Genomic DNA, 25,354 nt, shown 5'->3' with positions numbered 1-25,354 from the left:
TGCAGTTGGAAGTATAACAGAATTCAATTTGAATAGAACTAACTGAATTGAAATTGGTTGATCCAATTCAGTTGTGTGGGCAATAGAATAGATTGCATTGATCTTTATAGTGATCTTGGTTATATATCCTTTGACATGTAATTTAACATAATAAAGTAATACCAGGCAAAAAGTTTTAGGGACCATTTAGAATCCTGCCTACCATACTCACCAAGAGAAGTTTCTTTTCTCTTCCTCTGAACCTAAGTAGGTTTTCATGATGGCCTTGACAAATGTTGTTGTCAGGTGCCATAGAGTTGGTTCTGACTCATAGGGACTCTATATACAACAGAATGAAACACTGCCCAATCCTGTACCATTCTGACAATTGTAATTATGTTTGAGAACTTTGTTGCTGCCACAAATAGAAACAGCCCTTTATTGCCTTGACACATAGAAAGAGGCAAAAATGCCTCCCAAGAGTAAATAACAAAAGGCTTCCAGCTGGCTTTCTTGCTCCTTGGAACCCAGTTATCATACTGTACGGGAGCTCAGGGCTCAGGTCACATGAAGAGGTATGTGTATGTTCTGGAATACAGCTCTTGTGAAAGTAGCTCACCACATCAATCACCAGACATATAAAGTAAACAAGTCTTTAGATGATTTCAGTCCTTAACCTTTGAGCTACTATTACAGATTTTGCCAAGTGAAGCACCAGCTCTACCCAATGATGGATTTGTGAGAAAAATGAATGTGTCATTGATTTAATTCATTATATAGCAATGAATATCTAGGACAACTTTGTATATATATTTTCAGCTTAGTTTGATAGATCTTCATTTACTTGCTCATCATTAATCATTCAATATAATTCATTCATTTTATGTACCAGTCATTGTATTAAGCCATGGAGATGCAAAACGTCAGTCAATAAGCATGGTTTCAAAATTAAAAGATTTCACAAGCAAGGAAAGAGACCCATTATATAAAACATTATTTTATTATAGTGTTGCAATTACTATTATTAAAATGTGGACACAGTATTACAGTATAATGAAGAAGAGGTATCTTTTACAGTCAGGAACAGGGTATCAGCAAAGTCTTGACATGACACGTGACAATAATAATTCTTTATATACTTTAAAAAAGACAATTGATCAAACATGCAATCAAAATACAATTAAAATTAGTGGTGACTGAAATATCAGAGAAGGATCAGTAGTTGGAAAATATTGCCATGATGGTAGACATCAGAGACGTTATGATACAATTTTCTGAGACAAATGACCAACTCATTGGAAATACCTTTTCTCAACAATATATTCAGTGTGTATGCACACAGATATTGCTGGATGGAATACACAAGAATCAAATTAATTAGATTTGTGAATAGAGACAATGGGGGAGCTCATATGTTACTCAGATCAAGGCCATGAGAACCAAAATGTGATCTTGACTATATTCCCACCTGTATTTAGAGATGAACTCAAAAATAGATTTGATGCTTTTAACCAGACAAGTTGTGGAATTACATCAAGGACATCATACATGAAGAAATCATAAGGTCTTTAAAAAGACAGGAGAGGGAGAAAAGACCAAAATGAATGTCAGAACAGACACTGAAATATGTTCTAGAAGATAAAGAAAAGAAAGAAAAGGTAAAGAAAAAGAACGAAACAGATTTCAAAGTGTGTCTTGATAAGACTAAAGTAAAGCATAATAATGTAATGTGCAGACACCTGGAGTTAGGTAACCAAAAAGGAAGATCAAGTTTGACATTTCTGAAGCTTAAAGAACTGAATATAAAATTCAAGCCTTAATTTACATTATTGTAGGATTCTATAAGCAAAATACCAGTGGAATCGCTTTTAGCATCACAGCAACATGCAAGTCACCACAGTACAACAAACAGGAAAGTGGTGGACAGGTTTCAACATTGCTTCCAGACTAAGACAGACTATGAAGAAGGAGAGGTGAACTACTTCTGAATGTTTAACCACAGGAAATCTTATGAATAGAAGATATATTATCAGAATATAAAAACATTATGAATAGCAGCAGAGCATTATGAACAACCTCAGGTGTAGTACTGGAAGATGATCCCCTTAGATTGGAAAGCATTCAAAATATGACTAGGGAAGAGATGCCTCCTCAAAGTAGAATAGACCATAATGATGTGAATGGAACAAAGGACTCAGGAATTTCATTGGATGATTAGGCACAATGCAAAATGAGGAGAAACAGCTGCAAACATACATTAATAATTGGAACCTGGAATGTACCAAGTATGAATCTAGGAATTTGGAAATTGTCTAAAATGAAATAGAACACATAAAGTTCTATACCTTAGGCATTAATGAGCTAAAATGGACTGGTATTGGCTATTTTGAATCTGATTCCAATTCATAGCATGTGTATTGAGTGGTTGGCAGTTCAGAACAACAGCAAGGAAGACCAATTAATAAGACTATTAATCAAATTTACATTCCAACCACTAAAGGTAATGACAAAGAGTTTGAAGAATTCTACCAACTTGTTTTGTCTAAAATTGATCAAACATACAATCAAGATACATTGTAATCATTGGTGATTGGAAGCAAAGAGGAAGAATAGGTATTTGGAAAATATAGCTTTGGTGCAAGAAATAACACTAGAGATTGTATGATAGACGTTTGCAAGACCAACAACTTCCTTTGGTGCATGATATTGCAACAGTGAGCTCAAATATAATAACAATTGTTACCAAGTAATGTTTTGTTCTATTGTACTTAGGGTCACTCTGAATTGGAGCTGTCTGGATGGCAACTAGCAAATCATGAAAACGCAGCAAAAGGTCATTCAAACACTCCGACAGTTTTCAAAACTAGTCCATTGACCAGATCGTTAAACTACCTTCTAGCCAAGCTAGAGCCCTGGTGTGGCACTTTAAGAAAAGCATTGGACTACCTACTGTAAGGCCAGTGATTCAAACTTGCCAGCTACTTCTCGGAGACTCTATATCGGGTCACTTTGAGTTGGAACCAACTTGATGGCACTTAAAAACAAAACTCAAAACAAGCTGAAGCGAGACATGAGGAGCACTGGCTGACAAATGAATTGACTTTAGTCCACCTTAAACTCTTTGAAGTCCCCTGGGTGATACAAATGGTTTGCACTCAGATAGTAACATAATGATAGGTGGAGTAACCTAAAGATAGATGATTTAAACCTGCTCAGTGGCACGTCAAGCTCTGGTAGTGTAGTGATTATGAGTTGGGCTGCTAACCTCAAGATCGGCAGTTCGAAATTACTAGTAGTTCTGTGGGAGAAAAACAAGATTATCTGTTCCTGTAAAAATTATCTGTTCCTGTAAAAATTTACAGCCTCATAAGGCATTGTTGTTGTTGTTAAGTGCCGTCGAGTCGGTTCCGACCCATAGCGACCCTGTACAGGGTTTCCGAGGCTGTAAATCTTTACAGGAGCAGAACGCCTCATCTTTCTCCTGCGGAGCGGCTGGTAGTTTCGAACTGTTGGCCTTAAGGTTTGCAGCCCGATTCGTAACCACTACGCTACCAGAGCTCATAAGGCATGGGTCACTATAAATCAGAACCAACTCCATGGCACATAACCACTACAGAAACAAGGACTGGTGATCTGGTTTCATAAAGACGGCAGGTATTAAAACTTGATGGAGCTCAGGTTTATTCTGTAACACACAGTATTATCATGAGTAGGATTCAAATCCCTGACAATTTGTTTTTAAAATCTTTGATCTGCACAAATGATATGCTACTCATTCACCAAATTATATCACACCGAAGGTGGACTGCTTCATGCCAATTAACTTCCACAACTCTGAGGCAATGTCTCAGCAATTATTGTGCTCTCTGGGTTGTCATATATTTGGGAACATGCATCCTTCAGAAAGCTATGTCTTCAGAAAGCTATGCCAGTGAGCATGTGTATTTCATTTAAGAAGAAAATTTCATTGCTGGGGCCAACTTCCACGTCCGATAATTTGCTATACTCTGCGACCCACAAGAAGAGATTAAACCTGAGTAGGGGTAACAGGAGTTTAGAAAAGAAGGAAGACACAAGACACAAAATGAAACAATAGTAAATTTGGGACCAAGTGGGACACAGCACTCTGATGAAGATACTGTGACTCGGACTTAGGTTCCCCACGTTTAATATATACACAAATTAAAGGAGGTGCTGGGCGCAGGGAAAAAACTGCAGAAAACTTTTGGTGTACAGATGCAAGCAGTAAGCGGGACTTTATCAGAAGAATGTAGTTGCTAGGGAAACAGAGATAGGGCAGCTAGCTGTTTTTGCAGACTAAACTGACGGCCATGGCTGTGTACAAGGAAAGACTTTGCAAATTCCTTGTTCCCTGAGGCAGGCTTTGCAAGTTCCTCAGGGGGCAGCCTGACCTTGGGAGCAGCCCGATTTTCTGGACCACAACTGTTCAGTAGCAATCCTTTGGTTAAACTGCCCCCAAGTCTGAGAACTTCAGTTTAGTTGCTCCCAATATTTCATTAAGAATTTTGATAAATTTTGCTTTTATTGATATCTACCTATATGTGTGTGTATGTGAAAGAGAGTATACTCATTCACAGACACTAGAGGGCTTCAAATATTCAAAAATGGAATGAAATGATAATGGAATTTCCCTACAAATTAAAAAAATCTCATATATATTTAATTTAATGTTGATGATATTATGTGACTTTATACCTATAAGACACTAGGAGAGAAACAATTGGAAGTGTTTGAACTGAAAAAAATATCTCACCCCAATATATGCAATGTGCATCTCATGCTCCATCATCTGTCAGTGGAAGCTTGAGTATTAATGTGTCTTGATAGGTTTCAGTGGTGCTTTCAAACTAAAAATATGAAGAAAAGCCTGTCCATTTAGTTTTGAAAACCAACCAACAAAAACCCTATGGATCACAAAGTTCTGATCTGCAACCTATCATGGGGATGGCAAAGGACAGGGCAGTGGTTTGTTCACTGGGCAGAGGCTTGTCAGCTAAAAGGTGCATTCTCTGCTTTCAGTTATAATTCCCAACTCATGCAGGTTTAAACAATTGAGGAGTTCTCTTGGCTTAAACCGCAAACCAAACCAACCCACTGTGATAAGAGTTTATGGTGACTCACAGAGACCTTATATAAGGTTTCCAAGACTGTAAATGTTTTGGGGGGAAGACAGCCTCATCTTTCTTGGCTTGCTATTGTAGTTGCTAAGTGTTGAGTGAGTTCTAACTCATATTGACCCTGTATGAGGTTTCCTATTAGTGGCTGGTGGGTTTAAACTGCTGACCTTGTGGTTAGCAATCCAGTGCTTATGCTACATTGTAAGTCACTAAAAAAAGAAAAATTCACTGTCATGAATCAATTCTGACCCTATAGGAGAGAGTAGAACTGCTCCATGGGATTTCTGAGACTGTAAATCTAGACAAGAGCAAATAGTTTCATCTTTCTCCCAAGGAGAACCTTCGACATTGTGAGTGGCAGCCTAATGCTTAAGCCATGCTACCAGGGTTCCTTAAGTCACTAAAAAGTTCCAGCTAAGTTTGGATTGATAAGTATCACAGGTCAGTTTCTCTGATAATTGACTCTTGTATCCTTGATATTTTGGAGTCCTGGTGTGGCGCTGTGGGCTAATATGTCAGACTGCAAAATCATTTGAATTGCAAGGTCGGGGGTTCAAGCTCACTAGCTGCTCCCTGGAAACCCTATACAGGGTCGCTATGGGTCGGAATTGACTTGACAGCACTTAACAACAACAACAACAACATCCTTGATATTTTAGTTTATTCACATGCGACTTTCTATAAAATGAGTGTCAGAAGCAAATGAAATATTATACTTCCTTATTCAAATATAGAGGATTGATATCATCAGGTATCACAACCAATAAATACAAGGCTTTTGGATGTGGAACTGGATTTACTTTTAGTACTCAGGAAAAGGTCAGTCTGACCTGAACCACATGGTGTCTCTATACAGCTATTCTCCCAAAGCAAAACTAGATACTGACAGAAAATGCAATGGGGGTGGAAGCTAAGTAGCAATTGCAAGTATTAAAATATTCATAGACAGTCCAGGGGAGTGAATGTCTGCATTTACAAATGTCAAGAAATACAAACCTTTGTTCCTTTAGTGAATTAATTTCTTTATGACTTGATTTATTTTTCAAAAGATCACTGTAGCATCTGGTTCTTACCTGCTTTATATTTTTGCTTCTCTGACGTTTTCATTCTGTTTACCTGAATCTTTTTTTCCTTTCTTTCTTTCCATATAGTATTGGCTAATTTTTATTCTTCTAATGTCTCTGATTTTTATAATTAGTTTTAGGTTCATTGAACACTTCACATTAGTATTCATTTATTTGAAAAAGAATTACCTTAGGGAATATCCATTCCTTTTGTGCTTATTTCTCTTTGGCAGTTGTAGAACTTATTTCTTGCTCCCAGGGTAGGGAATTGTCATATCTTGGGTAAAGAACCTGAGAAATAAATACTTTTCAAGTTGCACTAGAAACATGAAAAAGGTAAACACCTGAAAAAAGTCCCTATAGACTGCAGTAGGTTTAAGTTTGCAATAAAAAGTATTAGCACTCACTGGTGATCCATGCCATGGAGGAAGGCAGAATCACCAGTGAGTACTATCCAATTTGTCTATGTGGAGCTGATGAAATGAAATACAGATGGGTTATGTGCGATACTGAATAATGGTTATCAAGACGGATTGTGAGTGTTGGAAATGCAAGGGTAGATGTTTTGTAGCAAGGAAGAGAGCGATTATTTCTCCAGTCTAGGAGCGGAGGTCTCTGGGACCACCAACGGATAAGAGCCGAGAACGGGACCCCACCCAGAGAACCGGGGATGCCTGAGATGGAGCCAGAGATGATGACATGGAGGGATGAAGCGGCTGGGGACGTTGGATACAGAGAGGGAGAGGAACTGTGGGCCGAAGACTGAGGGGGGAGGAGGGAGTGTAAGGCACGGGCTTCTAGGATATGCCCTTTGGTCAGAAGACAATGCACGGAGGGGATTGGAACCATGGCAATGTAATGATATACGATGGAATGAATATGGAACTGAGGTTCTCTCATGTAAACTATCATATAACTTACAATAAAACATTAAAAAAAAAAGTATTAGCAGAAATTTTTGGCATATTCAGGCAGTGGTTAGAAGATTCTTCTGTGGCTACATTGTTGATGTTGTTGCTAAGTGCTGTTGAGTCAGTTCTGACTCACAGGGATCCAGTATAGGGTTTCCGAGGAGCGACTGATGGATTTGAACCAATGACTTTGCAATCCAGTGCATTAACCCACAGCGCCACACCAGGACACACTCCTTATTTGTACTGAATTATTGCAAATAAATGTACCCCAGAATGTTACTTCTTAAAGTGGCTGCATTTTCATTATCATAATAAAATATTTAGGCTATCATGGAGCTTCATTAAGGAGTGACATTTTGGGGTGCATTCATTTACAATACTTCAGTAGTAATAGGGAGTGTTGTTATATTATCATATAGTCCAATAAGCTAATTTTTTAAATGCAAAAACTAAGTGAGTTCAGAGAAACTAAGTAAATTGCCTGAAGTCATATTGAAGGGAAAAGGCAACCTGAATTATTACAGTAAGACAACATTAACCCATAAATTTTCAGAATATGATAATTAGAGAAACATATGAGTAAGAATTCAATGATTATCTTAGTGAAGAAATTTTATCTGTTTTTTCCTCTGAAAAAAAGATGAACTATAGGCTGTCTTGTATAATTTAAGTTTTAACGGATGAATCTAATGCCTTCTATTTTCTTTATCATAATAAGAGATTTAGGGAGAAATAGCAAGATTATTTTACATCAACAGAACATTATCTGTGGCTATGGATTTGCCTTGCTAGGTAAATGATGTGGCTTTTGTAAAAATTGAGAGTTGTATAGTAGTGACATGATGCTAGTAAAGATGAGTTTTTGTCCTTTTAATTGTTGTTTTTATTATTGTTTACTGCCGTCAGTTGGTTCCAACTCACAGCAACCCTGTAGAGGCTTTCTGAAGAGTGACTGGGGGGTTTGATCCATTGACCTTTCAGTTAGCAGTTCAGTGCTTATCCTAAAGCACCACATCAGGACTCCTGTGTTTTAATTAGTAAAATATAAACAAACATAAAAACAATATAAAGGCATAGTAAAGTGTATCGGTCTTACTGACAAGTTCATTGTGTTAGTTATTTATTGGTACAGAGTAATACACATTCATTATTTCATAGTTTCTGTGGGTCATGGAGGGTCTACAGCTTACTTGGGTCATCTGCTTCTCAACCTATCTCAAGGAGTCAGTCTAGAATCTAGAATTTCATCTGAACTTTCCACTAGACTAGGGCAAATTCCTAAATGATTGATGGCAGCATTTAGTTTCTGTGATCTATTGGAATGAGGAACTCATTTTCTAGCTGTCTGTTGTCTGAAGACCACTCTCACTTCATAACACACGGGTCTCTTCTACATTGCAGCTTCCTTAAAGCTCATAAGCCATTAAAATAATAGAAAAAATAGAAGTCACAATCTTGTAATCTAATCATAGACATGATTTCCTACCACCTTTGTCAAATTTTATTGGTTAGAAACAAGTTACTAGTCCAGACGACACTCAAAAGAAGAGGACTACACAAGAACATAAATAGCAGGATACTGAGATCAATGGGAGACATTTAAAGCTGCCGATTAGGGAGTCCTGGTGTGGCTCTCTGGGCCAATGTATCGGACTGTAAAGTCGGTGGTTCAATAACCCTATACAGGGTTGCTATGCGTTAGAATCGACTCGATGGCACTTAACAACAACAACAATAGCAATTAGAGACCAACTGCCGGGAGCTAGCCCCAGCAAACTTATTTCAGGGTTTTTTCCGAAGGTTGATGCGTGCATCAGCAGAAAGAATTACACATAGTCGATAAGTCATGATGAATTCAAAATCTTCTTATTACATGCTTTATTCTTCTCTCATTCTTTACTGTCCTGCTCCTTCTTTACTCCCCTCCTCTCCTGCTCATCTCTTCTTCTCCTTTTACATTCTGCTCTTTCATTCTCCTTCTCTATTCCCTTTCTCCCCTCCTGCTTTATTCTTCTTCTCTTCTTCCTACATGCTTTTTTATTCTTCTTTTTCCTTCTTCTTCTCCTCTACCCACCTCTACTTACTTATTCTATCTTACATGCTTTATTATCCTTCTTCTCCTTCCTTCTTCACACTACTCCCTCTTCACACTATTCCCCACTACTTTTTCCTTCTCTACATTACTCACCATTCTTTTTCCTTCTCCCCACTACTTCCCTTATTCTCTACATTCCTCTTTTCACTCTTTTTCCTTCTACATATTACTTCCTTCACTACATCTCACACTCCTCCTATTCTCTCTTACAACCCCCTTATATAATGTTACAAAAAAAACATTGCTTTCATAGTAATCAATGTCCTCAAAATACAATCTATTCTGGGGCACATTCTTCATGGTTTAAAACCCTTAGATTTACAAAAGGGATGAGAAGTTACAGCAAAGAGACATTATCTCAAGGCATAGGAGACATTCTGGTGTCTTGAAACCTTTTAGTTAAACATTTGTTCCTACATAAATCTATTCTTTTCTCTGAGAAGCAAGTTAACCTTCACATATGTTTCTTAACCTTTGTCTGTGAAGTCTTGTTAACTTTAGTTGTTAGGTGCAATTAACTCTCCATTAACTTCTTCCATACACTATCTGTTTACAGCCTACAAAAATATCACTTATCAGAACATTTAAAAAACTGAGGCTATGAAAAACAACTTCCCAATTTTACTGATCAGACTTCTTATTTATATAACTGTAGATTCTCATAGCCCTTATCTATAGTCTAATTGTTTTTAGGAATTCTTGTACCTTATTTATGGCCTAGTTGATTTTAGGGATTCTTTATTGCCTTAAACTAAGACTACAAGGAAGAATGTTTACAATCACTAAACCTAAGCTGGTAGTAATTCAACTGACAAATCCTATCTCCTAGCAGTCTTAAGAACATTGTTAATATAAGTATTAAAACTACCTATAATTACAATTAGAATAAAATGTAGCCAATATATGGCTTTTAACTTTTAATAAAAATATACTGAAGTGTAGGAGAGTCAAAATCCAAAGTAAAGGGATACTAATAAAATCATGAATAAATAAGAAAATGATTCAACAAGAGAAAAATTAACTAGGAGCCTGTGCATAGAATACTTCTTTGTAGTTCTGCCATCCAAAGGAAAATAATTCATTGTTGCTTTGCAAAAACAATGAATTCTTCTGTGTGCAGGGTCCCCGTTGTCTCATTTATTTATTTTAATTCCTCGATTAATATGTCTCAATTTATTCATTTTAATTCCTTAATTATTATGGCTCCTGCCAACCAACCTTTCCAATAAGAATTCCACCATATAATGAAATGTACAGAGTTGCATATCTCAAGCTGAGGAACTGAAGAAAAAATATTAAAGCCTTGAGTTCCAATATTGAAGAATTCTATGGGGGAAAATTTAGCAATATAGATACAAAAAGCATTGAAAGAAGATGAAAGAAATGCATAGTCCTGTACCCCAAATACTTAGTAAATGTTCAACTATTTTAGGAAGTAGCATATGATCAAGAACTGATGCTACTGAAGGAAGAAGTTCAAGCGGCACTGAAACCATTGGTGAAAAACAGTGCTTCAGGAACTAGCTGGAGTTTTTGCTGATCCTCCACTTTACCAAGCATGGTATCCTTCTCCAGTGACTGGTCTCTCCTGCTAACATGTTCAAAGTACCTGAGACAGTCTCACCATTCTTGTTTCTATTGAGAGTTCTGGCTGTACTTCTACTGAGACAGACTTATTTGTTCTCTGACAGTTCACAGTACTTTCAATATTCTTTGCTATGCTGAACATCACAATTAAAATACATCAATTCTTCTGTGGTCTTCCTTATTCATCGTCCAGCTTTCACAATGCATATGAGATGGTTGAAAATACCATAGCTTGAAGCAGGCACACCTTAGTCCTCAAACTTACATCTTTGCTCTTTACCACTTTAAAGAGGTCTTTTTCAGCAGATCTGTCCAATGCACTGCATTGTTTGATTGCTTGACTGCAGCTTCCATAGCATTGATTGTCTATCCAAGTAGAATGAAATCATTGATAAGTCAGTCTTGTCTGTTAATCATGATATAGTTTATGAGTCCTGTTGTGGACTACAACTTCATATAAAGATTTTTGTTTCCTTTATATGAAGTTGTAGTCCATACTGAAGATTGTTATTCTTTGAACTTCATCACCAAGTGTTTCAAGTCCTCTTCGCTTTCAGCAAGCACGTTTATGTCATTTGATTATTGAGTTGTTAATGAGCCTTCCTCCAATCCTAATGTTGTGTTTTTCTTCATATAGTCCAGCTTCTCAAGTTATTTGCACAACATATAAATTGAATTGTTATTGTACAGTGCCGTTGAGTCAGTTCTGACTCATAGAGACTTTGTGTAGTGTTTCCTAGCTTCATATTCCCCCCAAGGAGCAGCTCGTGGGCTCAAATAATGAACCCTGTGGTTTGCAGCCCAGTGCTTATTGTATGGAGTCACCATGTAACCATAGATTAAATAAGTATGGTGAATTATGTTGTAAGCAATGAAGTTTTGATATACCATGAGCTTCCAGAAGAGGGAATAAATCTGTCTTGGAAAAAGTATAGCTGGAATATTTCTTAGAAGCGAGGATAGCAAGACTTTGTCTTAAGTACTTTGGACATGTTATCACAAGGGACCTGTGCCTAGAGAAGGATATTATTTTGATAAAGTAGAATATCACGGAAAAAAAGGTAAACCCTCAATGAGATGGATTAACACAGTGGTGGCTGTGACAATGAACTCAAACACATCGATGATTATGAAGATGGCAAAGTTCCAGGAAGTGTTTCCTTCTGTTATACATGACTTGCTCTGTGTCAGAACCTACTCCCTGTGCCTTCTCCTGCCTGCATCAGTTTTTTCTACCCTCTCTTTTTTTTTTTGTATATTAATTTCAACTTCACCCAAGTTACCTGATGCCTACCCTTTAGCTGTTCTGTGGGAGAAAGATGAGGCTTTCTGCTCCTGTGAATATTTACAGCCTTGGAAACCCTGTATAGGGTCGCTATGAGTCAGAACTGACTCCAGGGCACATAACAACAACAAAACCCTTTAGCTGGTGATTTACCTTCTTTTCATCTCCTACCCTGGTAACCATCAAATAATATTTCTTTTAGTGTGAAAAAATTTTCTTGACTTTTTACAATAGTGGTCTCATGCAATATTTGTCCTTTTGGGACTAACCAATTTCATTGAGCACAATATCCTACAGGCTCATCCATATTATAATGTGTTTCATAGACTCATTGTGATTCTATAATGTTATGTAGCATTTCATTGTGCATAAGTACAATAATTTACTTGCTTTTAAAATGGACATCTACATTATTTCCATTGTTTTACTATTGTGAATGGTGCTGCTATAAAATAAGTGTCTCAGTTCTTATTTCTCTAGAATATATAACAAGTAAAGAGGTTTCCAATCTATTGTGTGAATCATTGCAAACTGGATAACATTGTGAAGGACAGGATTTCCAGAACACTTCATTGTGCTCATGAGGAGCCTGTACATAGATCAAAAGGCAGTTATTCAAGTATAAAAAGGAGACACTGGATGTTTTAAAATAATGGAAGTTATGTACAAGGTTTATATCATTTCACCATACTTATTCAATCTGTACACTGAGAAAATAATTTTAAAGCGTGTATTATATAAAGAACATGGCATCAGAATTGGAGGCAGATTCATTAACAACCTGCAACATGCAGATGACACAATCTTCCTTGCTAGAAATATTTACTGATGAAGATCAAACTCTATAGCCTTCAGTATGGTTTAGAACTCAATGTAAAGAAAATGAAAATCCTCACAACTAGATCAATAAATAACATTATGATAAATGGGGAAAAGATTGAAGTTATCAAGGATTTAATTTTTCTTGGATCCACAGTCAATGCTCATGGAAGCATCAGTCAAGAAATCAAATGATGTGTTGTACTAGGCAGATTTGTTGCAAAAGACCTCTTTAAAGTGTTAAGGAGCAAAGATGTCACTTTGGGGATTAAGGTGTGCCTGAAGCAAGCTGTGGCATTTTCAGTGGCCTCATATGCATGTAAAAGTTGGATAATGAAAAAAGAAGACCATAGAAGAATTCATACATCTGACTTATGGTGTTAACAAAGAATATTGATAGAACTACGGACTGCCGGAAGAACAAACAAGTCTATCTTGGACGAAGTATAGCAATAGTGCTCATTAGAAGTGAGAATGAAGAGATTTCGTCTCTTTTACTTTAGAGATGTGGTCAGGGGGAACCAGTTCCTGGAGAAAGACACCATGCTTGGTAAAGTGGAAGATCAGCAAAAAAGAAGACCCCCAACAAAATTGGTTGACTCAGTAGCTTCAATAATGGGCTCAAACATAGCAGCAATTGTGAGACTGGTGCAGGACCAGGCAGTGTTTCATTCTGCTGTGCTTAGGGTCGCTATGAGTCAGAACCAACTCAAGGACAGGTGACAACAACAGCAACAGGATAACTGACCATTGCTATACACATCTGATGACTCCTGACCAATTTATTACAATACCTGTTAGCACTTAAGGACCTTTTTGCCCTATCCAGAAATTAAAAAATAACACAAACATACTCAACTTTCACCCTTTCCCTAGCTCATAAAATTCCTGGAAATCTTCTACTCAGAAAAATACTACTACTTTATGAATTTTTTCACTGCTGTATTCTCTTGCATAGGAAGATCATGATAATGGTCTTGTTTTATTTTTTGTTTTTGTTTTTTTAAATCACCTTCAGACTTAGAAATTAGAGCAAAAGCCTTGATCTCTGAATATTAAAACCCAAAATGTACTTATAAGAGATGAGATCAAGAATATTAAAAACCACTTCAAGGAGAAAGAATTGCATGCAGGGCAGAATAATAATTGATATAGTTAGTAAATGCTTTCAATATAGCCTGAGAAAAACACTTGTCCAGTGAAAGGAAGATAAATAAGTAACAAGGAAGAAAAATCAATCAGGCAAAGGATCAAATTCCTTTGGAGTCTGGAGATGAAGTGTCCTGACCCAAGAACTTGATCTACTGGATAGAAATGGAGGTGCAGGGAATTATAAAACCAAGTTCCCACACTCTCACCTGCCGTCACTAAGTAATCTTCCTTTCATTTCCCTTTCATATAGATTTCTGTGTAATACTTGGTTAAATGTACGTTTTTTATGCGTGTTATTTATCTCTGTTGTTGAGTCCAACTCAGCAACCTTGTAGGTCATTGTGAGCATAAGTTTTTAGGTTTGAAGTCCTATGATTCTCACTGATGTCACTTAGTGAAAAACAAATTGTTGTTATAAGTTGAATTACCTTCAACTAAAGACAGACTTATGCATAATAACAAAATGTTTTCAGGTCCTGTGCCATTTTTATGATCTTTGGCATGTTTGAGTCTATTGCTCCAACTGTTTTATTGTATTCCATTTAAGGTTTCTATTATTTTTGTTGGTCCTTTACTAAAAGTGTATGTGAATTGAAATTTTGTCATCCTTGCTTTTAAGGAATATTCTATTTTTAACTATTTCATATTATTCAAAAATTTTAATTTGCTGCTTCCTAATCAATATTGGAGGAAGATTTATTAGCAACCTATGATACGCAGATGATACAACCTTGTTTCCTGTAAGCAAAGAGGACTTAAAATATTTACTGATGAAGATCAAAGACCACAGCCTTTGGTATGGGTTGCACTTTAATGTAAAGAAAACAAAAACCTTCATAACTAGACCAATAAACATCAAGATAAATAGAGAAAAGATTGACGTTGTCAAAGACTTAATTTTGCTTGGATCAACCATCAGTGCTCATGTAAGCAGCAGTCAAGAAATTGAACAATTTATTTCATTAGGCAAATGTGCTACACAAGACCTCTTTAAAGTGTTGAAGAGCCAAGATGTCAGCTTGAAGCCTAATGCATGCCTGATCCAAGCCATGGTATTTTCAGTACCCTCATACACATGTGAAAGTGGGACAGTGAATAAAGAAAACCATAGACGAATCGATGCACTGAGTTATGGTGTTGGAGGAGAATATTAAAGTACCATGGGCTGTCAAAAGAACAAACCAATCTGTGTTGGAAGAAGTATAGCCAGAATTCTCCTTGGAAGCCAGGACAGCCAGACTTTGTCTCTCATACTTATCATCAGACATATTATCAGGAAGGACCAGTCCCTGGAGAAGGATACCACTTTTGGTAAATTGGAGGGTCAAAGAAAAAAAGGAAGCCCTCCAATGAGATGGATTGGCACAGTGGCAGCAGCAATATGATGGTCTGTTACACAGCTTGCTTCTAGTCTTGATTTGGCTTGAGATGTCATTGAGGTTCTTCATCATCTTTTTTAAACAGATGTAGTCAATCTGCTTCCTATGAGTTTCATCTGGTGGGGTCCACATATATAGTCTCTGTTTATGTTGTTGAAAACAAGTATTTGCACTGAATAAGTCATTGGTCTTGGAAAATTCTATAATGCTATCTCCAGAACCCTATCATCAGGTCATATTTCCCAACTAACATTACTTCCTCTTTGATTTAAACTTTTCCATTCTAATCACCAGTAATTGTCAATAAATCTTGATTACATAATTGATCAATTTCAGACTGAAGAAGTTGGTAGAATTCTTCAATTTATCATCACTGCTTTAGTGGTTGGTGTGTAAATTTGAATAATAGTGGTATTAACTAGTTGTCCTTGTATGCGTGTGGATATTATTGTATTATAGACACTGCTTTACTTCAGTTTATCTTTCCTGACACAGTAAACCATATGTGATTCAAATAGTAAACAATATGAGATTGTGTGGTTCAAAACTTCCAGTGCCAGTTAATGAATCTTCCTCCAATCCTGATGCCACGTTTTTCTTCATATAATCCAGTTTCTTGGATTATTTGCTCAGCATACAGATTGGATAAGTATGGTGAAAGAATATAACCCTGGAACACACCTTTTCCTAATTTTAAGCCATTCTGTGTTCCCTTGTTCTGTTCCTTGTTCTGAACAAACTGCCTCTTGGTATATGTACAGGTTCCTCGTGAGCACATTGATACAGTGGCAGCAACAATGGGCTAAACAATAGCAGCAGTTGTGAGGATGACACAGGACTGGGCAGTGTTTTTGTTCTGTTGTACCTAGGATCTGGTATTAGTTGGAATAGACTTCGTGGCACCAAACAACAATGGCAGAGTTTTACTAAAGATAATACAAAAACAGCTGCAAGCATACATTGACATAGTACTTCCAGAGATTCAAACTGGATTTAGAACAGGCTGTGGAATGAAAGATATCATTGCTGGTGTCAGATGAATCTCATCTGAAAGCAGAGAATAACAGAAGGATGTTTACCTGTGCTTTATTGACTATACAAAGGCTGTGTAGATTATGACAAACTATGGACAACATTGAGTAGCAAGAATATTCTGGAACACTTAGTTGTGCTCCTGAGGATTTGGATGAAATTGCAAACATTCCATTTTCAATTCACTGTGAGATCTCCATCTACCATATCTTTATATTTATTGCATATTATTAGTGAATCCTGACAAGGTTGAATACATTTTTTAAAAAAATAAGTTTTTATTGTGAATTGAGTGATAGTTTACATGGGAGAGCATCAGCTTTATATTCATCCTATTGTATTTTATTTCATTGCAATGATTTCAATCCCCTCTATGCATCATCATTCAACAGCATTTTCTTCCAATCCCTCTGTTTTTTTATTTTTCTGAATGTACATTAAAGCACTCAGGAATGAATAACCATTCAAACAACCAAAAATTATACCCTTCATTCTTTTAGGTTGTGAAGTGGAAATGAGAATGAAGTCTTCTTTACTTTGTATCATTGTTGTTGAGTGTCTTAGAGTCAGCTCCAACCCATAGCGACTCTGTATATGGTTTCTAAGGAGCAGGTGGTGACCTTGAACCTCTGACCTTGCAGTTCAAACTGACCTTGCAGTCCAGAGCATTAACTTACAGTGCCATTTGCCTCAAATAAATGACTGTATCTCAAAATTAAATGGAATATATACACTAAAGAAGTTTTAAAGATTTATCCTTATCAAATTATATCACTGTACACAATTCATGGTGTTTGTAAACTTTAATAAGTGTCATAAGATACTGCATTTGGCTTTAGTGAAGCTTTTTTTTTTTTTCTTTCTCTTTTTGGCTGTAGCATCTGTTTAGAGTGTCAGAGTACAAATTTAGACTTTTAAATATAGCTAGGACTTCAGCTTTTTGCTAACTGATTTGTTTTAAATTTCTCAAGCAAAGTACATTTATCAGAGGATATTTCCACATAATATAGAGGTATGTATCTGGTCCTTCTAAAAGACTTGATATTTAAAAAAATTAAGAAGCTGGTTTATATAAGTACTCTAATACCAATTAATATATTGCATAGTTTTACATGTAATGAAAATTTAGCATATTCTCAAGTGGAATTACTCTCTATGCTTTGTTTTCAGGGAGGGAGAAAGTTATACAGTTAAATTTTAAATTGTTTAAATAAGTCGTTAAAAGATTTATTACTCTCTAACTCCTGATTTTAGTTTGCATAATTCATAGCTATTCTTATACACTTTACTAATGTAAAAAATCTTTATTTATTAAATCAGATGCCTGAATTACTGCATTTAATTTTAGAAAAGCTTTCTGTAATTTTCCTGAACTAAACAAATTTGATATATTTGACAATTGTTACTTGAGTGTTTCTGATTTATGAATCTGGCTCTCAAAGCTAAGGCTGTGTATGTAATGTAATTTGAAATTTATTGTAACTAGTATTCCATAGATTGCTAGAATTACATGGATTACTCATAGTGATTTTTAAATTCTCTCTTTTGAGGTAAAGTTTTTCAGAGTAAAATAAAGGTTAAAATTTTAAGTTAAATAACTTTACTATCCAGTTGAAAAGATTCATCTTATCCCTTCATTTTTTCTTTTCTGTCAATATCCTCTTCTTCCCTCTAGTATTCCTAGCTGCTAGACTGTACTCTTCACTTCCAGTTTTTGTTGTTGTTAGTTGTCATTGAGTTGATTCTGAGTCAGGTGAGTGACCTTATGTATAATAAAAAGGAAAAGCAGTGAATCATTGCTCATAGTGAGCTTATGTATACTAGAATGAATTGTGGTCTGATTCTTTGCCATCTTCATGTTTGACTCCATTTATTGTAACTCTTGTGTCAATCTGTAGTCATTTCAGTACCAAACTTAATTTCCTTTTCTAGTCATTGGTCTTTCCTGATAATAGGTAAATAAGTAAGCCAAAGTCTTGCCATCCTTACTTCAAAACTATATAGCATGTATAGAAAGAAAGACTCTTCCTTTGTCATTATTCAGCCTTGTTCCTTCTGACTCAGCAAGAAACCCAGGCAGGATTCAGGGTAAGAGAAACAGCCAAATGTCCCAAACACTTGTCAGGAATTGTAAATTAGAACTGGGAAGTTGGTTTATAGCGTTGTATTTCTATTTTAAGGAGTACTTGTGGTGTCAGGGTTAAGCGCTTAGCTGCTAACTAAAGGTTGGAGATTAATCCATCAAACCAATTAAAGCCAATGTATTAAAGGTCACAATGCCAATGTATGAAAGTATCAGAAATGGTAGTTGAGGATGCCAGTTTTGCAAGTGACCTTATGTCATGCATCTTCACACGCTCCCTCCAGTACTTAGTTTACCCCTGTAGAGAACCCTGATGCCCTGATAGGAATCTAGCCCAAACCACATTGCCAATTCATCGTTGTAAATATCTCATAAGAAATATTTTTGGCTCTTAATTTTGCAAGTGAAAAATACTCTTCTTACTTTTCAGGATGTCAAACTTGGGACAATTTGACTCTGACTTTTATCAATCCAATTATACCATTGATAACCAGGAACAGAATTGCAATGATTCTGATGCGTATGATTATCTTTATGGATCTAGAAGGTAAGTACTTTCAAAAAAGGAAATATGCTCATATTTGAAGAAGTCATAATAACATGGCATTCTAAGTAGTTAGGGTTTTCTCTCCAGCATACCTGAAGAAGAATCTTCAGGAAGAGAGACAGTAATTCAGTTCTCCATGAATACACTTTAACACCTCAGGCCCATTTGTAGGTGAATGACTTGTTTTTCTCATTTCAAAATATCACTTAACAAGGAGTCTGAATACAGACTCTGGGTGTTTTACCAGATTACTCACAAAGACATCACTTGAGAAATAGAATTAGTTGAATTTTATAAACACTTACTGAAGGAGGATTAGGAATGGGCTTTAAACCCAAAGATAAAGAAGACATTTTTCTTCACAAAATTAAGGAATTTACACTGGGGAGATGTTACATAGATGATAAATGCTATGATGGAACAAAAATAAACATATTTTAAAATTAATTATTTTACCTGAGCATTCAACTTAAATTGAAAATAAAATAATTATGGATTTACTACTTGTCCTTTACTAATAGAAAAAACATGAGATTTACACTGAGAAGAATTTGGTTCCAGTTCTGGCTCTGGCACAGATGTCTTTATGACATTAGGAATTATTTAATTTTTTCTAAGTGTGGCACTGTAGCATAAGCACTGGACTGCTGACCACAAGGTTGGCAGTTCAAACTCATCTACCACTCTTTAAAAAACTCTATACAGGGTCACTATGAATCAGAACTGACTCAACAGTACTTCGCAGCAACAACAAAGTGTCATAATATGAGAAATAAGGACATAAATAATGCCTACTTCATGGAACTGCCATAAAAAGCAATTTTGATAATGGACAGGAAGCATATAAAATTAAAACCACTAAGACAAAAGCTAGTTATTCTTATAACTAGCTTGAAAAAGCAATTGATTCTTTGTTGCCTAAAGTAATTAAATGTTCTTTGTAGGGTTATACAATTTAGGTCTGGTTTTGTAGATTATAGGAATGGTCAGACCCTTCAATTTCCATAAATAACATTTATTGTTCTGTGGGTTAATGAGCTGGACTGCAAAGCCAGTTTGAACCACATGGTCGGTGGCTCAAGCTCACCAGCCACTCCTTGGAAACCCTATACAGGGTTGCTGTGAGTTGGAACCACCTCGATGGCACTTAACAACAACAACATTGAGCTCTTACTATGTGTTAGGAATGGCTCTGTGATTTTTATTAATTTATACACTGTATCTTCTAAGCAAATCTTTGAGGTAGGTATTTTTTAATTATCTCCATTTCAGATATAAGAAACGTAGGTCACAGAGAAATTGAAGAACTTTCCCAAGATCAGACTGTTAATTAAGAATTGAGTACAAATTTTAGACCATTATTGCATATAATTTTTTGTCCAACCAAAACAATATTACTAAGTTGGACCTAAAATTTAATGTCAAACCAAAACATTTTTGAGCATAAAATTGTTGTTGTTGTTGTTATGTCCCATGGAGTCGGTTCCGACTCATAGTGACCCTGTACAGAGTTTCCGAGGCTGTAAATTTTTATGAAAGCAGAAAGCCTCATCTCTCTCCCATGGAACAGTTGGTAGTTTTGAACTGCTGACCCTGAAGATAGCAGCCCAATTCATAACCACTACACTACCAGAGCTCCTACCATTAATAATAACAGCCCTGGTAGCTTAGTGGTTTAAGAGCTGGGCTGCTAACTGCAAGGTCAGCAGTTTGAATCTTCCAGCTGCTCCATGGGAGAAAGACGAGGCTTTTTTGTTTACATTAAATTCACAGATTCAGAAACCCTATACAGGCTCACTATGAGTCGGAAACGACTCAGTAACGTATCACCGCCACTCTGGTAGCGTAGTGGTTACGAATCAGGCTGCGAACCACAAGGTCAGTAGTTCGAAACTACCAGCTGTTCCGCGGGAGAAAGATGAGGCTTTCTGCTCCCGTAAAGATTTATAGCCTCGGAAACCCTGCACAGGGTCACTATGAGTCGGTTCCGAGTCGGTTCCGACTCCACGGCACATAACCACCACCAGCACCACCCATTAATGATAATTTGGGACAAATGTCATAAACTGGTCGATCCCAATAGTCAATTTGTTACCTTGTTGTTGTTAAGTGCCGTCGAGTCGGTTCCGACCCATAGCGACCCTGTACAGGGTTTCCGAGGGTGTAAATCTTTACGGGAGTAGAAAGCCTCATCTTTCTCCCGCGGAGCAGCTGGTAGTTTCGAACTGCTGACCTTAAGGTTCGCAGCCCGATTCGTAACCACTACGCTACCAGAGCTAGCTTATTAATTGAAATCAGGTTTATTAATTTTTGAAGCTTATTTATTTTGTAACTCAAAAAAGTACCTTAAAAGTTCTAGATGGAAAGAAGAAAAGACAGAATATATGCATAAAGGTAGTTGGGAGTCTTCTGTTCCATGTCCTTGAAAATTTGGATACTGTTTTCATTGACTGATTATTCGTGCAGACATAAGCAGATAAATGCTGCATTCACAAGCTGCTTCCTAGCACCAAACCACTGCTACAGGGTACGGTATAGGGGAAAGGTGATGGTAATTTAATGTTTTTCAAATTGGCAAAGTAAATCATTTGGAATTTTATCTCATTCTCATCCCTATTCTATCCTACCCAATATTTAGCAGCCTGCCTTAATTTTTTTTGAAGTGAAAAACAATCCCTACATATATATAAGGAAGCAAATTAGAAATGTTTTCACAACTCTATATTAAAAAATGAGGGAAAATGATAAGGCTGCATAGAATTGGATCGATCATTCAATGCAGCAAGAAGAACACAATTTGATTCTAATTAATTTATGATTAATGCCTTGGAAGAAATTATTCAGGTCAAGAAACAACAAAAAGCTATTTTAGGCAGAAAAGTTATATGTGCATTAAGGTGTTACAGGATGGTCACTCAAAATGTACAGTCCAAAATGAGAGTTATCTAATAGAATGTGTCAGCTGTGTTCTTCCTTTATTTTGTAGAAAGGAACCTGAATCTTCTGTTTATTTGCTTTTTCCCCCTTTTCCATTCTTTCTCCAGAAAGGATAATCATTTGGGTAGTATCTGCAGTCTGGATTTTCAGACTGAACTGAGGAAATCCCAAGAAACAGACAAAGCTTTCTCCATAAGCTTTCTCCCTTCAGTCTATCTACTGGCCTGTCTTTTGTTTTCCAGTTAATTGCACATATCAGCAGTCAAGATGATAAAGAGATGGAACCTAATATGACTAAATGAGTAAAATTTGTGATTATATTCTATTAGGTTGATGGTCTAGCTGGCCTCATAGACATTGCATTTAAATCTAAGCCTTGATTTGGATGTACTAACATTTAAGATCCAACCCACAATGCACATCTCAAGAATTAGTAAGAGGTACAGCTGCTAACCTCAAGGTCGGCAGTTTGAAACTACCAGCCATTCAGTGGGAGAAAGATGAGACTTTCTACCCCTGTAAAGATTTACAGCTTTGGGAACCCTGTGCAAGTGGCACTATGAGTTGAAACCGACTCCATGGTACTTAACAACAACAACAACAACAACATTAGCTGTGGTAGTTTTATGAGGTACATAAATACGGAGTCAGGTCAGTGGTTTACCAGTGTATAGAAAATGAACTCTAGAGATTTGATCTTTTATTTATACAGTGAATATTGTCAAGTAAAATATAATCAAATAAAAGTAAGATGCTTATTATCCTGGAAAAAGAAATAGGATTCTAGAGGATAGTTATAATCAACGAATTAACAAATCATTTAATCTCTCTTTCTTCCCCCCATAGATACATTGGTGTTAAGTGCCATTGAGTCTGTTCTGCCTCATAGTGACCCTGTATAGGGTTCCCGAGTCTTGTAATATTTGCGGGAGTAGAAAGCCTCATCTTTCCCATGCAGAGCAGCTGGTGGGATCAAACTTCCAATCTTGTGGCTAGCCGTCCAGTGCTTATCTTACAAAGCCAGATATCATGGAGCTTAGGACAAGCACTTGATGGCTAACTGCGAGGTCAGCAGTTCAAACCCACTAGCTATTCCTTGGAAACCCTATACAGAGATTCAATGGTACTTAACAAAAACAACAGTTTTAAAAAGATTGTTATTTAAGGGCACATTAATCTCAAAGTTGGTTAATTATACCTACTAAGCCAATGAAAACATTTATATTTAAAAACAATGATTCTTATTTTAGAACGAACAAGGCAAAAAACAACTATCCAGCCATCTGAAAAAAAAAAACAAATACAAAAAATAACCCTGTTGCTATCAAGTTGATTCCAATGCATAGTGGCTCTGTGGGACAGAGTAGAGTGTTCTGTATAGTTCTCAAGGCTTTAAATCTTTGAATAGATCTTTCTTCTGAGAAGTGGTGAGTTCAAACTGCTTGTCCTTCAGTTAGCCACCAAGCACTTAACTGCTGTGGCACCAGAACATAGGGATTATTTACAAGCACCTATAGCCAATTTCTTAGGTTGTATTTTCCAATCTATTTGTCCATCTTTGGGAATAGGAAAGCTATTTAAATTATCTGGAGAAAGAAAGAAATATTACAAAGAGGTGAAAACAACTGAAAATAAAATCCTTTTTACTATTTTACTAAGAATTTAAAAGACCACTACTGTGTCATCGTCTTTTATGAACCCTAGACTTTCCTCTAATATTTAAAATACAGTTAATGACATCACTGTGCTTCCAGGTGGACCAACCAGGACCTGGGATTGCTACACAGGCTAGAGCTCTCTTCTCCCTTCCCCCAAACCATTCTAAAATGGAATTGATTTTACACTATGGTCTTTCTGGGGACACTTAGAATGCTCAATTTGAGAGTTACATAGATAAAACTGGAATTTTTACCCAGGTAGTCTGACTGTATCTAACACATCTGTGTTATAAGAAGTGCAGCCCGCATTCTCCTTGGAGGCCAGGATGGCCAAGCTTTGTCTCTCATACTTAGGACATATTGTCAGGAGGGACCAGTCACTGGAGAAGGATATCATGTTTGGTAGAGTGGAGGGTCAGAGAAAAAGAGGAAGACCTCCAGCGAGATGGATTGTTCAAGCAGCATTGATGGACTCAAGTGTGGCAACAATAGTGAGGTTGGCCTAGGATCGGGCAGTGTTTCTTTCTGCTGTGCATAAGGTTGCTATCGGTGGTACTGACTCAATGGCACCTAACAACAATAACAACAACAACAACAAGTCTGATAGCAGAGGCCAATTTCTCTAACTTTTCTACTGGATTCAGTATAAATGCTGCCATTGACTGACATTACAGGCCTTACAGAGTTGGAAAGCCAAAGAAAGGAAATGTTGTTAAGTACTATCAGGTGGGTTCTAACTCATAGCTGCCATGTTTCTGAGGCCTTCTGGTGTGGTCCTGTAGGATAACCACAAGCTGCTCCTTGGAAATCCCACACAGGGTCGCTATAAGTCAGAACTGATTTAACAACACTTAGCAACAACAACAGAGGGTTTCCGAGGCTGCAACTATTGCGGGAGCAGAAATCCTCACCTTGACCCAAAATATTGCTGCTATTTCTAAAAGAGCCTCTAATAGTCAACCTCATATTTGCTAGAAGTGACTTTTACAGGAAGAGGAAGCAATCACTACAGTTAAAGTCCAGTGCTTTTTTTGTTTTGTTTTAGTATTTTTCAGTTGCCATTTTTTTTCATCTGAAAGAATGCATTAGGTGAGATATCAGTGTTGATATCTGTTTTTTTTAAGGAGCTAATGAAAATACTGTGTGATCCATGAGAGGAGAAATATGTTGGTATACTTTGCAAAACTCCTTTTGCTATGTAGTGATAAGAAGTAACCTTAATATCCTAAATATCAGCTATACTAACCTGGCCCATGTTTTTGGCTTTAATAAGTAAAGACTATAAACTTAGAATATCAATTAATATTCTAATCTCAGTATCTCTGAAAAATTATTTTCCTAATGGATATTGTAGGTTTGAGAGATGTCACAAAGAATCCAAGAGAACCTTGCTGGAAGAGTCATACAGAGTTGGTGCGTAGGTTCAGGAAATACACTCTAAACTATGGTGGTTCCAGAAGGATGTAATTAATGCCACTGAATTACAGAAATGGTTGAATTGATTTATGTTTTGTTGTTTGTATTTTCATTATAAAAATGATGACTGTTCATATCAGTTAAGGGTATTTGCTGTATGGGATTGTTGATTATAAATGTGATTATTTTGGTTTGCTTGAGTTTTCTTCATTGAAATGTAGTGTCAAATGTTAGATTCAATGTATACAAAGTCAAAGTTGATAATTTGA

General features: G+C 36.5%; 1 protein-coding gene across 1 annotated transcript in view; it reads left to right on the top strand.

The window, feature by feature from the left end:
• Positions 1 to 18,958: 18,958 nt before the first annotated feature.
• Positions 18,959 to 25,354, top strand: part of YIPF7 (Yip1 domain family, member 7) — a 52,625-nt gene continuing 46,229 nt past the window's right edge. Inside the window, 1 exon segment of the mRNA XM_006876278.1 lies at positions 18,959 to 19,074. Coding sequence (XP_006876340.1) covers positions 18,959 to 19,074 — 116 coding nt within the window.

Source organism: Chrysochloris asiatica, unplaced genomic scaffold (assembly GCF_000296735.1).
Source record: "Chrysochloris asiatica unplaced genomic scaffold, ChrAsi1.0 scaffold00373, whole genome shotgun sequence".
Lineage (NCBI taxonomy): Eukaryota > Metazoa > Chordata > Mammalia > Afrosoricida > Chrysochloridae > Chrysochloris > Chrysochloris asiatica.
This window is presented reverse-complemented; position numbering and strand designations above follow the sequence as displayed.